Source organism: Arachis stenosperma, chromosome 5 (genome assembly GCF_014773155.1).
Source record: "Arachis stenosperma cultivar V10309 chromosome 5, arast.V10309.gnm1.PFL2, whole genome shotgun sequence".
Lineage (NCBI taxonomy): Eukaryota > Viridiplantae > Streptophyta > Magnoliopsida > Fabales > Fabaceae > Arachis > Arachis stenosperma.
In genome coordinates, this window is record NC_080381.1 from 4,996,023 (window position 1) to 5,009,820 (window position 13,798).

The 13,798-nt window shown below is 26.8% G+C and overlaps 1 protein-coding gene across 1 annotated transcript; it reads right to left on the bottom strand.

The window, feature by feature from the left end:
* Positions 1-12,858: 12,858 nt before the first annotated feature.
* Positions 12,859-13,542, bottom strand: LOC130979145 (ethylene-responsive transcription factor ERF039-like). Its single transcript, XM_057902511.1, has one exon. The coding sequence runs from the start codon at positions 13,540-13,542 to the stop codon at positions 12,859-12,861; it is 684 nt and encodes a 227-aa protein (XP_057758494.1).
* Positions 13,543-13,798: the final 256 nt, after the last annotated feature.

The following is a 13,798-nucleotide window of genomic DNA, read 5'->3' on the forward strand; positions in this document are numbered from 1 at the left end:
CCACAAATTTCACGCAATCTTCTGTAGCGATAAAATGCTTTTAACTGTTTTTTATTTTTATTTCTTTTTGTTTTCAGTAAAAAAAATGTAATTATTGTGGGAAGGAAAAAGAAAAGAAAGAAACAAGTCAAATTTCTTGAATCATCATAACGCCTTTATCTTTTGTTAGGCCTGGTTTTTTTTGTTTCGAAAGCCCTTCTTAAATGGGCTCAAGTTTAACAAAATTTGTAAACAAGCCCAAATAGTATTGGGCTACAATTGGGCTAACAGGAAGAAAAAAACCTCAAATGCTTTCATTTGACTATAACTACATTCTCTTGTAAATTATAATACACAATTAGATATCATTCGAATATAAAATTCTTTTAATGACTTATAGACAATTCAAAATAATTGATCTATTTTTTATTGAATAATTATTCATACATCAAACATTCTTGACATCCGTATAAAAATACGATTGTTACTAATTAATTTGTGTTTAAATTATTTTTTAATTAATAAAACAAAGAAAACATATATTTGATTGTTCAGAAAACATAGACGTAGTGGGATTGTTTTTTGTTTTATGAAAAAAAAAAATTGAACTCTCAACACGTGGAAGGACTTAGAGTGGCCGTGGTGTTCACTAGTACTAGTGCATTTAGAGTCAAGTGTACAATCACAAATAGAAACCATAGTGTAAGCAAGCCCAAAAAAAGTAACATAACATTCTCAAACCAAAAAAAAAGTAACATAATATTCTTTTATTCTTTAATTGATTTACTCTTTTTACTATAATTGCTTTTTTTTATTTCTTATTATGATTAATTAGTTTAATTTTAAAAAATTAATGTGTAGACAAATTTTTTTTATCAACATTTAGGGTTTAAAGAGTATGAAACACAAATATAAACACATACACAACACGTGACAAATAGACACTAATTTCAACTTTTTATTAGACATAATGGCATAATATATATTTATATATAACATAAAAAATTATTTTTAGTGAAATGTTACTGATGTTGCGGTATTTTATTAATAACAAAATACAAACTAACTATTTTTAATTATATAAAGTATTTTATATTTTTTAATCAATAATTAATAATATATTATTTTTAAATTTATTTTAAAAATATAGAAGTAGAATAAAGTTAAATACATTCATATATGGTTATATTTGGGTGTAAAAATATTTTTTTATTTTTTATTAAAAAGTAATTACACACATAAACTCATATATTAGATAATAAAAATATTATTTATATTTTAAAATTAATTATCAAAATTAATTATTATATATTTATATATAAATATATATTATTTAACTTATTTTTAATATATATTTTATATTTTAATATATATTTTATATTAATAATTAATTTTAATAACCGATTTTAATAATTAAATAAATATCAATTACGTATCAATGTCTAAAATATATTAGATACTTAAATAAAATTACTTAATAAAATATCCGTACTTTATAGATTGATATAGTAAATAATGCTAAAGATAAAAACAATTCAATCTTGTGTACCTTTACGCATTGTTTGATTTAAAGGAAATTAAATTAAAAAGAAATGTAAAGATGAAAAATGCATGAAAAATTAACTTTTCTTTTGTTTAGATAAACATAGAAAATTGGGAGGAAAACAAAAAAATAGTACGGAGGCCATTCAAATTTTTTTTTTTCGAATATAAGATGAAAACTAAAGAAAAAAGTATAAACAATAGTAAAATTATAAATTTATCCTTTATATAAATAATAGTAAAAATACATTGCTATATTATTATATATATAATATAAAGAAGGATATTAATGTAATTTCATTTGGTTATAATTTTCTCTCTCCTTATTTTTTCTTCTATTCAAATAAAAAAAAATTCTCCAATTTTTTTTCATTCATTTTCTCTTCATCTAAATAACATAAAAAAAAATCAATTTTTTCTTTTCTTCTATTTTTTTTCATTTTTTTCTTATTTTCCATCTTCCATCCAAACAAAATATTAAAGAGAACTCGTTCTAAAATTCAGTACTGGATATTGTAATTAATAATTTTAAATTCATATAATATCATGGAACAAATATAAACGGACCAAATTTTAAAGTATATTTAAGTTTGACATATATACATATTATTACACAATTATATTAAACATACATTTTAGTTATTAATATATATTAAAATATAATATATATTAAAAATAAATTAAAAAAATATATAAATATATTATAATTAAAATATAAAATATATATTAAAATTATTTTAAATAGTTAATATATTTATATATAAATATATACTGATTAATTTTTAATATATAAATAATATTTTTTATTTAACTAACTTATATCTAAGAATAAATGTTAGGAGTAAAATAATAATTTTTTTAATTTTTAGTCAAATTTTTTATGAGATTTTTGAAATATATTTTTAAAATATAGGTTAATCATTTTTCTTTTAATTTAACTATATATTTTAAAATATATGATAAAATTATTATTAATAAAAAAATTTAATTTTTTAATAAATACATTAAAATTTTAATTTTTTATTTTTAATAATTTTTTTATAAATTTATGATACAAAATAGATAATTTTTGTATATATATAGTTTAAACCAGCTGCAATTAAATTTCTGGCCCCTCCGCTAAATATATCCCTCCAGTCAATCACACATCCCACCACGGAATAAATTATTTTATGAGCACTGTATAAGGATTAAATAATGCACAAAAAAGGATGAATTTGGGTATTAATTCGACCCAGTGAAATACATCGTGAAAATATGGAAACCAGCTTATAAATTGAGCTGTCACTTAGAATGGTGTTCCAGAAATTGAGGTCACACGTGGACGTACGAAGATTACGTGGAATGATGTTGATGAATGAGAGTCACTTTCATGGATAATTGGATAGAGATGCAACAACGACTACAAGACAACCATTAACGCTCCATACTTTAGTGTTGCCCAATAGTTTCGTGACACCTCCCAAACACTATAAAAAGCGGCATAAAAGGACATGTGACGCATTCATGACATACATATATATACATGCATCCTAAGTAAATTCATACATTATATTAAGTATATATTAAAAATTAATTATTTAATAACATACATATAATAACTGATTTAATAATTATTTTTTATGTTAAGATAATATTTTTTATATTCACGCATACATAATACATTGATTTCATGTTTCCTATTTTTGGAGCGACCAACATCTAGACAACTTAATATTTTATTAGATTTGCTCCAATTATATCACCATTGCTGCTTTCCTTAAATTAAAATATCCTCCACAGAGCTACATATATAGGAAAGATCGAAAACTGACTAGTTGAAATTTTTCCAAAGATGGAAAAAAGTGAGTGATTTGTTATTCCTTCTGTTTCCACCGGACGTAACAATAGGATCTCCGTGCCAAAGGCAAAGTTTCTTGGTAGTAAAATTCGTATAAAATATATATTAAAAATTAATTAATATACGTATATTTATAGATAAATATATAACAATTGATGGTGACGTATACAAACATAATTTCTTTTTCATTAAATCAGGATGAGTTGGCGAAGAAGTGCACAAAACATACCGATGTTTTCCAGTATAAATGAACAAAAACAAAGCAGAGTTTAAAAGATCGCGTGAATTCAGTTTGACGTTATTCGGCATTCTGATTTTGGAAACACCGAAAGGAGAATTGATGATGGGATGGGACACTACTGCTTCAATTGCAGAGGTGCTGGCCATGTGGCTTCATTCTATAACAACTATCTGCATGCCATAGTTGGAGATTCCATTTCACTACTCACCAATTCTTCTTATGGGGGCAAGGGCAATGCATTGTATTCGTATATACATAGAAAGAGAAAGGTATCACGTTACTTAACATTAACATGTCAATTCCATTCCCACCAGGATTATCACTTTGAACGCGTGGAAACCTTCAAATTAATTCCGCTATTTCCTATTTTATCTTGCTTTTTATTATTTTTTGAAAACTACTTTAATTTGACCTCTTTATACAGGGGAATATATTTTACACTGCCATGAAATTTATTGAGCAGTGGACATATATAGTCGTGTAGCTGTATTAATGGAGTTTAGGGCGGTTTAGAATGGTTGGAAGAGATTGTTGAGACACACTTGAAGGGTGGATTAGAAGGGTTATAGCTAAAGACACCACATTGTGCGGGGCCCAAGGCTGCACAAAAGGTGAAAGATAATCGCAGAAAACTAAGACATATCCAATTGCTTACATTGGGAAGGTGGCATAATGAAAGCAATTTTTTCATAATACTTCAGCAAGTGTACATGAGATCATTACCTTACAACAAGTGGTGTAGTGTTGAACTCCAGGTTGTTCACGTAGAAACTACATTATATAACATCATCACTTAATCTGAGGAGATAAGGTTATTACTATCATTTGTTGAACGAACTCAATTAAATTTTGTTTAACGTTCATTATAAAAGGTTCATATCATTCAACTAAGGACATGACCAAGATATGGTGTTTACTATGACTGCTAAATAATCATTAATCTTTAGTTATTAATCTTAATTAATATTATAAATTTTATAATATAATTTATATATTAAATTTTAAATATAACAATTATATTAAAATATTTAATTACTTAAATAACACTAACACTTTTCATGAGTAAAAAAAAAAAACCAATTATATTATGTGTATACTAAAATCAACTATTAGTATAAAATACATGTTGGAATATAAATATACGTTAAAAATAAATTAAATCACATATATATTTATATACAAATATATTAAGAATTGATTTTGGTATATAAATAACATTAAAAAAAAGACTACTAAGGATGATCTATTTGAATAATATTTGAAGAAAAGACTAAATATTAATATTTAAAGAAATAATTATTTTTTATTTTTTTGACATTATTATTTAAATGTACTCTTACCTTTTAAATTTAATTTTTTTATGAATATCTCTTTTTAATTTAAAACTATTTATATTTATTTATTTTTCATAAATTTAATATAATTGAAAATGTGACAAAAAAAAAGCTAAAATTAGGATAAAATTATAAAAATAATCTTTGTAGCAGGAAAGAATCAACCAATTAAATGTACTCATTATAATATCAAGCAAAATATTAGTAATTAGATAGACATAAAAGTTTCAGATTTTTAATATTAAAAATAAATAAATAAATAAATAGGTCTTTAACTTTTTGTTTACGAATATTTTTATTTTTAACTATTTAAAAATATTTTTAAATTTCTCGTTAACTTAAAAATTGGTCAAATTAATTTCTCCATGCAAACATCTTCATCAGAAAGAAAAATCTGAAGTGGCTAATATTCTGATGACTTGACGTTACGGATGCACATGTAACATGTAAGTAAAAAGGTAGTTTTAAAAACTGAAATCATCCTTTCATCAATCAATACATGAGTAAAGGGAATGCTTAAAGGTATCTTCATTCTATATGTTCTGTAAACTGCCCTTTTTACTTCTTACCCAATCGTCCATGGAGCTGGCTTGCCCAAATATGTTGTATTGACCATAATAGCCAGTGTGTCCACGCTATCTGATGTCACCGGTAAACCTGAGCACCCGTCTCATGACAGGATATAAGCTACATGCATAGATGCGCCTAGCATTGGAGGAAGAGAATTCCTTGGATGTGTCACCAAAATGCACCAAAATACAAGTATAAAATTGCTGCTGATAATCGCTCTCTCAAACGGTAAAGTTGAGCAATATCCATGTTGTTGAACCAAAATAAAGCCATCGGTCTATGATTACTTTAACCATATTATCAACTTCTATTGCTTCTTCAGATTTGACTTCATTTTCATCTTCGCTCTTTTCATCATTATCCTCGTCGTTATCATCATCACTCCCATGATCGTTATCATTATCTTGTTCTGGGGCAACAACAATCTCTGTTGAAAGCAACAAGAGTGGAAGTGGTCCAACAATTATACAGATCCATATGTTCATTCCCATGTCGCCGCGAGTAATCTCATCGTACACAATTAACGTGTGCTCTAGGTTTTACACGAAAGATATAGTTTTGAGGGAGAAGGATTTTATTTTTTCTGATTTTTAAAATTATACTTTCACTTACATGCCATAGATGCACCCATAACGGAGACATTTGCAAGGATAGAATAGAAGTTACGTCAAACTTTTCTATTAAGTGTGAAGGAGATATTTGTACGGAAAAATTAATCTGTCCAATTTTCAAGAAAGAAAAATGTATTTTTAAATGATTAGAAATAAAAATGTCTTAAAAACAAAAGATCAAAAACTATTTATCTTTTTCTCTAAAAATAATACTTCAACGTGGAGAATGAGTAATGATGAGATTTCGATTATGATCAGCAAGGTGAGCCTAGCAAAATAAATACAACAGGTTAGCAGGCTCGTCGACCTAGCCAATCCATAGGCCGATGTGGCCAAATAATGAGGCGCAAGGAGAGGACGGTGGATTTGCAACTAAAAGATTTTTGACATATTTTATATAAAACTTTGTTTTTAATCAATTTTAACGAGTCATAATTTAAACTCCTAACCCTCAATTTTCCAACCCTCAATTTTAAATAAGAGTACATGAAATCAATATGAGCAAGCAGTGTTGAGTTCAACCCTATTCATGGTAACAGATGATAACGATGGTAAATAACATCATCACCTAATCTCAGAAGATGATATTCTTTAAATTTAATTATAACTGTTTTATATCCTTTAACTAAGGATGACTGAAATTTGATATTTACTATAATTACTAAGTAATAGTTAATCTTAAATCGTTAATCTTAACTCGTTAATATTAAATTATTAACTAATATTGCAAATTTCATAATATAATTCAAATATTAAATGTTAAATATAAAAATTATATTAAAGTATTACATTATTTGAAGATAATTATTTATTGGCAGTTACTTAATTAAATATAATAAAAAATATCTTTAAAAGTCACTAATTTTATTATTAGAAATGACTATTTAAATTAAAATAATCTTTTATTTGACTAATATTTCGAAATAAATTCAAAAGCTAAGTTTTGAAGAAACAATTTTCTTTTACTTTTTTCATTGGTAAATTTTGTTTTATGTGTCTTCAGTTTACTATTATCTGATTTATAATTATTTATTTCTCACAAATTTGATATAATTTAGTACAAAAATTTTAAATTATATATAAGTTAGCAATTGAAAATCTGACAGGAAATTTATGTTACACTTAGGATAAAAGGTGACCTTACAATGTGAAAGAACTACACAATTAAATGTTCTTATTACAATATCAAAATATTAATTAGTAATCAGTAGATAATTATATAAGATGTTCTTATTACAATATCAAAATATTAATTAGTAATCAGTAGATAATTATATAAGAAGAACCGAGTACTTACATGTGATATGGGTATTGATTGAAAAATAGGATAAAAAATAAAATTTAAAAAGAACTAGATTGATGATCACTGTCCGATAATAAGGCTTAGAGGTAATAGTTATACGACAATAACAAATATCTAGAAAGAAAGTAAGATCAATAAAGAGAAAAACAGAGATCAAGAGATAAAAAGAGAAAAGCAGAAGAGGAGGAACCAACAAACAGTGATAGAAATAAAAATATACAAGAAGAGGATTAGGATGACGATGACAATGAAAAGGTGACAATAAAAATCCTAACCTGCATCTTTATTTTCAGTCCAGTGGGAGATGAATATTTGTGGTGGTGATGTTGGTGACAGATTGCGCAGAATAGTAGTAGTAACAATGTGGTGATGAATAAAGGGGTAACTTAAGATTGTGAAATAAAATTTGAAAATAGAGAAGAATTATCTTGTGTTAAAAAAATTACTGTTTAAAGTTTGAGAAATTGTGACTAAATCTATGATAAAGACAGACAAAACATTCAAACACTTGCGGCTAGTATTTTTGTTTCTATACTTATATTTCAGATTAAAACTTTAAAACCTGCTATATTCTGATACTGAACATATAATACTTCTGACATTGAATATACATTGGCAGATGCATATATAGCATTGCTATTGAAGATATATTGACAGATGTATAACATCGTAAATAGGAAAACTGACATATACATTGAAGATATATTGGCGGATGATGTATAATATTAGCTATATTCTGACCTTGAAAATATATTGGCAAATATGTAGACCAATAACACTGACAAATGTATAGCGTTGCTAATTGGAGAATCAAGATATACTGACTGATATATGCACCAATAATAACAGTGCAGAATTAGTATTTGTCTGTTTTATAGATGTGATGCGTGGACAGAATTGTATTTTTTAGGTAAGTTTAAAAAAAATAAATTAGAGAGATTTTAATATTCTCTATATATATTTTATTTATAATTTATTTTTAATATATTTATTTATTCATGAATTTTTATCATTTTTTATGTATTAAAAGTTAAGATAATAAAAAAGAAATGAAATAGACCAATGGGTGATTGTTTTAGGTAATATTGACTTCAATAAAAAAATACAAATTTTAAGAAGGAGAATGCTATGCATTTGGAGTATTATTAGAGAATTATAAAACAGTGGATAATGTTAATGATTTAATGTTCATGTTTTGTTAGTACACAAAATTCTGGAACATCTACAATATTTTCTTTATGTTTTGAGTACTCTTTTGCTTTATAAATATATATTTTTTACTTTTTAAGTTTTTGTTTTATTTAATTTTGTTCTTAATATTTTTATTTATATAAAAGGTATTTAAAAAAGTTTAATTTTGTTCCTAATATTTACATAAAGTAAACATCTAAATAATATTGATATAAACTAAAAAATATTAAAAAAAAATTAAGTACAATTAAATGTTATTAGAAGTATTTTTGATAAAATCGCAAACGTTATAAATAAAAAATACTATTTCCTATGTATATATATATATTGAAATTTAGATCACATTTATAATTTTTATTATTCACCTTATATAATTACATTAATTATATAATATACAATAATTTTTCAAAGACAAAAGTCAAAACTATAGTATTAAATTAGGGTAATGAACTAATGATATTAGTCAAATTAGGAGTCTATGTCTTTCTCTCTCTTTGTAACAAACTCCAATAAATATTTTTTATAGTTTAAACTTTAATGGACTGCCAAATACTATGCTTTATCCTCTGTTGGCTCTTAGTCACGTCAACAAATAACCGGAAGTAACAAATGATAATAAATCATCATAGACATTCTAATTAAAAAAGTTTAGACCCAACAATAGATGTATTAGCAAAATTAGTTGAAGTTTTTTTTCATTAGGTTCAATAATTCTCTAAATCTTTATAATTTTTTAATATTTTAATTAAATTCTTATAATTTAAATTTTTTTAATTAAATTCTATATTGAATAAAAATTTTGAATTAAGTCTCTGTTAAATAATTTAAAAAAAATATTTTTATAATATTTCATTTCTCTTTAACGGGAATTATTGATAGAGATTGATCTAATTAATTTATCTAAGACAAATGCCAAATTGTAAACTTTTAAATTTGAGAAACTTATTTAAAAATTTAATAAAATTACAAAGAAAAAGTTTAGGAGCAAGCAATTTTATCAAATTCTGGCCAGCATGTAACCAGCAAAGAAAAGTGAACAATTGGATGAAATCTCATATCAATCTCACACCATTAAAAGCCTCGTTGATGGCTATTTGATGGCTATAAATCCCAAAAGTTGCTGGCCCTAACATTTCTCAATTATATAAACCTATGAAATAATTAAAGAAAAAATCTAGTAGGCCAGTAATTTTTATATTTTGTAGCCAGCACTTAACCATAAAAAAAGAAGAATAATTTTTCACATACAAGCTTTTTTTATACAAGTCTTTACAAGTCATAATGCGCTTCGAACCGTACTGCACGTTTTCACTGCACCTTCCTCTTCCTCTTCTTCTTCTTCCTCTTCTTCTTATTTTCTTTCCTTTCTTGCCTTCTCTTTTTCCTTCTTCATTTACGTGCTTTTTTCTCTGTTTTCTTTCTTCGTTATTCTTGATTTCCATTGTTTTTTTTTATTACATCTTCTTCTTCTTCTTGCTGCACTTTCTTCTTCCTCTTCCCCTTCTTCTTCTTCTTTTCTTTCGTTTCTTGCATTCTGTTTCTCCTTCTTCATTTACGTGCTTTTCTTTCTGTTTTTTTTCTTCGTTATTCTTGATTTCCATTGTTTCTTTTTATATCAAGCTCTGAAATCATTTTTGAAGAAGAAGAAGTAGTAGAAGATGAGGAGGAGAAATAGAAAGATTTCTGAATTATGCATAGGTGTACTTCAACGAATTTTTGGTATATTTCTGTAATCGTTTAGGTGTATTTCTGAAGTTCCATTATCTTCAAATTTGGTAAGAAATTCGTTTTCATGGAGGAAGAAGAAGAAGAGTCGTTCATAATGCATAGTGAGTAGTGCGCTTTAGAAACAGGAAGTGGTTGAATAACATGCGTTTATTTACTCTTGAACGTGGGAGTGTAATGCATGTATTTTGTTGGACTTGTGTCAACTTGTAAGCCAAAAAAACTTGTATGTGTAGCAGCCCTCAAAAAAGAAAAGTAAGTAATCTCTTACCATTAGATGTAATCTCACACCATTAAAAATACTATTGATGACCAATTAATTATTATAAAACACAAAAATTGCTAGCCTCCTAATCCTCCTCTTAAATATATTCAATCATTTTATAAAGAGGTTCAACTAAAATATAGTTAATTCTCAAAATGAAATTATCTGAATCATTAGATTATTATTCTACCAAATGACTTTTTGTCTAGTTATTATTCTAGCTAGATTTTATGCACAATTATATAAGAAACCTTTTTTAAAAGTTACAACCTTTTACTCTCTTTTTTCCCGCTTAAAACTATATAATGAATTAGTCTATTTTCCATGTCCCACCACTCATAAAAGTAATTTTGGTAGCTTTTTCTAACAATGCCTTGAAGAGCTGGTCCCAAGAGAAGACATCGTCCATACTACATTGGTCCTATGCCTATAATTGGCATGCATTTTTAATGTCAATACAAAGAATTATGAATTAATTGTGAAGATAGTACTATCGTAAATGTCAAATTGGTTCTAATTGGTCCTGAAATATATTATTGTGAGTCTAATTAATTCTTTTGTAGATATATCATACTAAAAGTTATGTGTCACCGGAATATACAGATTACTTTCACATACCACATAATGATTTAATGGTTAATTACTTCTAGTAATAATTATTATTTATATTCACAATTAGATACATAAAGAATAATAAAATTGAAAATATATATTTTTTTAATTTTTATATCTGGACAAAGAATTTCGTTTGAGTAGAATAAGATAAATGATATTAAAATTAGTATAATTGAAAATTCTAAAAATTCAGTATTTATAAATAAAAATAAGATAAAATTGTCTAACTAACTTTATTTATTTTTTAAAATTTTAAAAATAAAAATAACTTACATAGTCATTTTTGTATTTTTAGAAACAAGCTAATTTACTCTACAAAAGTTTATGACATATCAAATGTTGACATAATAAGTCAATTAATCATTTTATAACATATGACATGTCATATGGCATATCATATAATATTTTAGAAATGAGCAATTTAACTTATATTGGTATCTTATAATAATTAATTTAAAGTATTTAATCTTTCGATGACCAATGTGACGTACATGTAATATTTTTGAAACTATTTTAACCATCAACCTGAAAAATTATTACATGTTGAGTGACATGTAAAATTATATTCATTACAATATATATAAAATTATGGATTTTATCATTTACCTTTTATTTTTAAATAAATAATTTGTTTAATTATATATATACATATATTGTTAAAATAAAATAAAAATAATTCTGCATAAAACTTAGATATATCTACTATCACCTATATAATGAAAATTGAGACGAATTTGATGTACATTTTTTTCCTAAAACATACATCTTTTATAAAGCTTTTTAATTTAACTTTAAGATATTTATATTACCATCTAAATTAATCTTACATTATTTATTATTTTGCAGATTTGATAAATAAAAATAAACTAATAAATACTGTTATACCTATCATGATTCAAGTTTGTGTCACTATTGTTGTGCTTAAATATAGTAATTGTCATTATGATATCATAATGATACTAACATGTAATAGCGAAAGAAATAGTCGTACTAACTAAGATTTTATGGTATTTACTTGAAAATGGTTAATTTTTTAACATGTAATTATATTCAATATACACATGATATCGATCATCTCCAATTACGGTTGAATTCAAAAAGTTGAAACACAAGACTATACTTAAGTATATATTGTTGTGTTGTTTTCATGAAGACATTTAAATCAAGCTTCATAATAATACTTTCGCTTTTATCAGTACTACATTTGATCATATCGGACTAGCTGTTTAATTATAATATATTTGCATGAACCAAAAAAAAAAAAAAAGCAAAATAGAAAACAGAAAAAAGAAAGGAATAAGTAATAACACAAGTACATTTATTAATTGCCGAAGAACTGACGTACAAAATATTTATTCAAGTGCTAAAATTAAAAAAAAAAAAACACACTTTTATTCAAGTGATGGAGTTGGAACTCAATTATATACAACACTTCTCAGAAATTCCAACTCTATGCACTCATTTTTATTCATCTCCCTGATTGCTCCTCTAACAACCTTTCTCAGAAACGAAAAGAGCTGTGTAATTTGTGTCCAACATCAGGGTGCGAGTGTGCCACCAGGGAGAACAAAAAAACAAAGAAAAAGACAAAACAAACAACACAAGAGAGAGAGAGAGAGAAACAGAAGAAGAAACTAACAAGTTAGTAGGGAACTGACTCCCACTGGAAAGGCTCTGCGAGCTGGAAAGCCGAGTCGAGTTGGTCGGCTTCGTTTACAAGCCAACGCGTCGAGTAATCAAATTCACTTCCTCGACCACCGTGATCCAAGTCAATTATCAGGTCAGGGAGGTCCACAAACATGTCATCATCCTTGTCCATCGATGAATTCGGTGATTCTTCCTTGTCCTTAGGCTGGGTGGAAGAGGATGAGGAGGACGATGAGGACGACGCGGACACGATTCGGCTGGGATTGGCTACGGCTTCATGGCTTGGAAAGTAATCCAATGCGGCTGCCTTGGCAGCGGCGGCTTGTATGTCCTTAGGGGAATTGGTCGGCGGACGTGGAAGGTGCGGGCCGAGTTCGGGGAAGTTAAGGATAGCAGCGCGGCCTTTGATTGCTAGAGCCGCGGCGTCGTGGGCTCGAGCCGCCATTTCAGCAGTGGCGTAAGTTCCGAGCCAGATTCTGTTCCTCTTCTTGGGCTCTCTAATTTCAGAGACCCATTTGCCCCATTGGCGCATGCGTACTCCGCGGTATCCACTAGCAGCGGCCCTCTTTTTGGCGCGTGGTTTGGGTGGTGGAGGTGAAGATTGATCGGGGGAAGATGAGGAAGCGGCGGAGTTGACAATGATGGGAGAGACAAGGGGTTTTTGCGGGTCCACGTCCATGGAAATGGAAGTGAAAAAAGCAAAGATGGAAGGGGAAGGAAACTTTGTGAGTAAAGAGGTTCAAACTTGAAAGAGAAAGACCTTTGGGATGAAGTTTTCGGCTATGCTATCAATTCTTTTTATAATATTAACAAAATGAAAAAGACAAATATTTCTACTATATGTGTCTCAAAATTAGTAGCAGTAAATTTTATTCATAGTAATTCTAATTGTACATGCATGAACATAAACAATAGTTTTTATATATATTTTATTT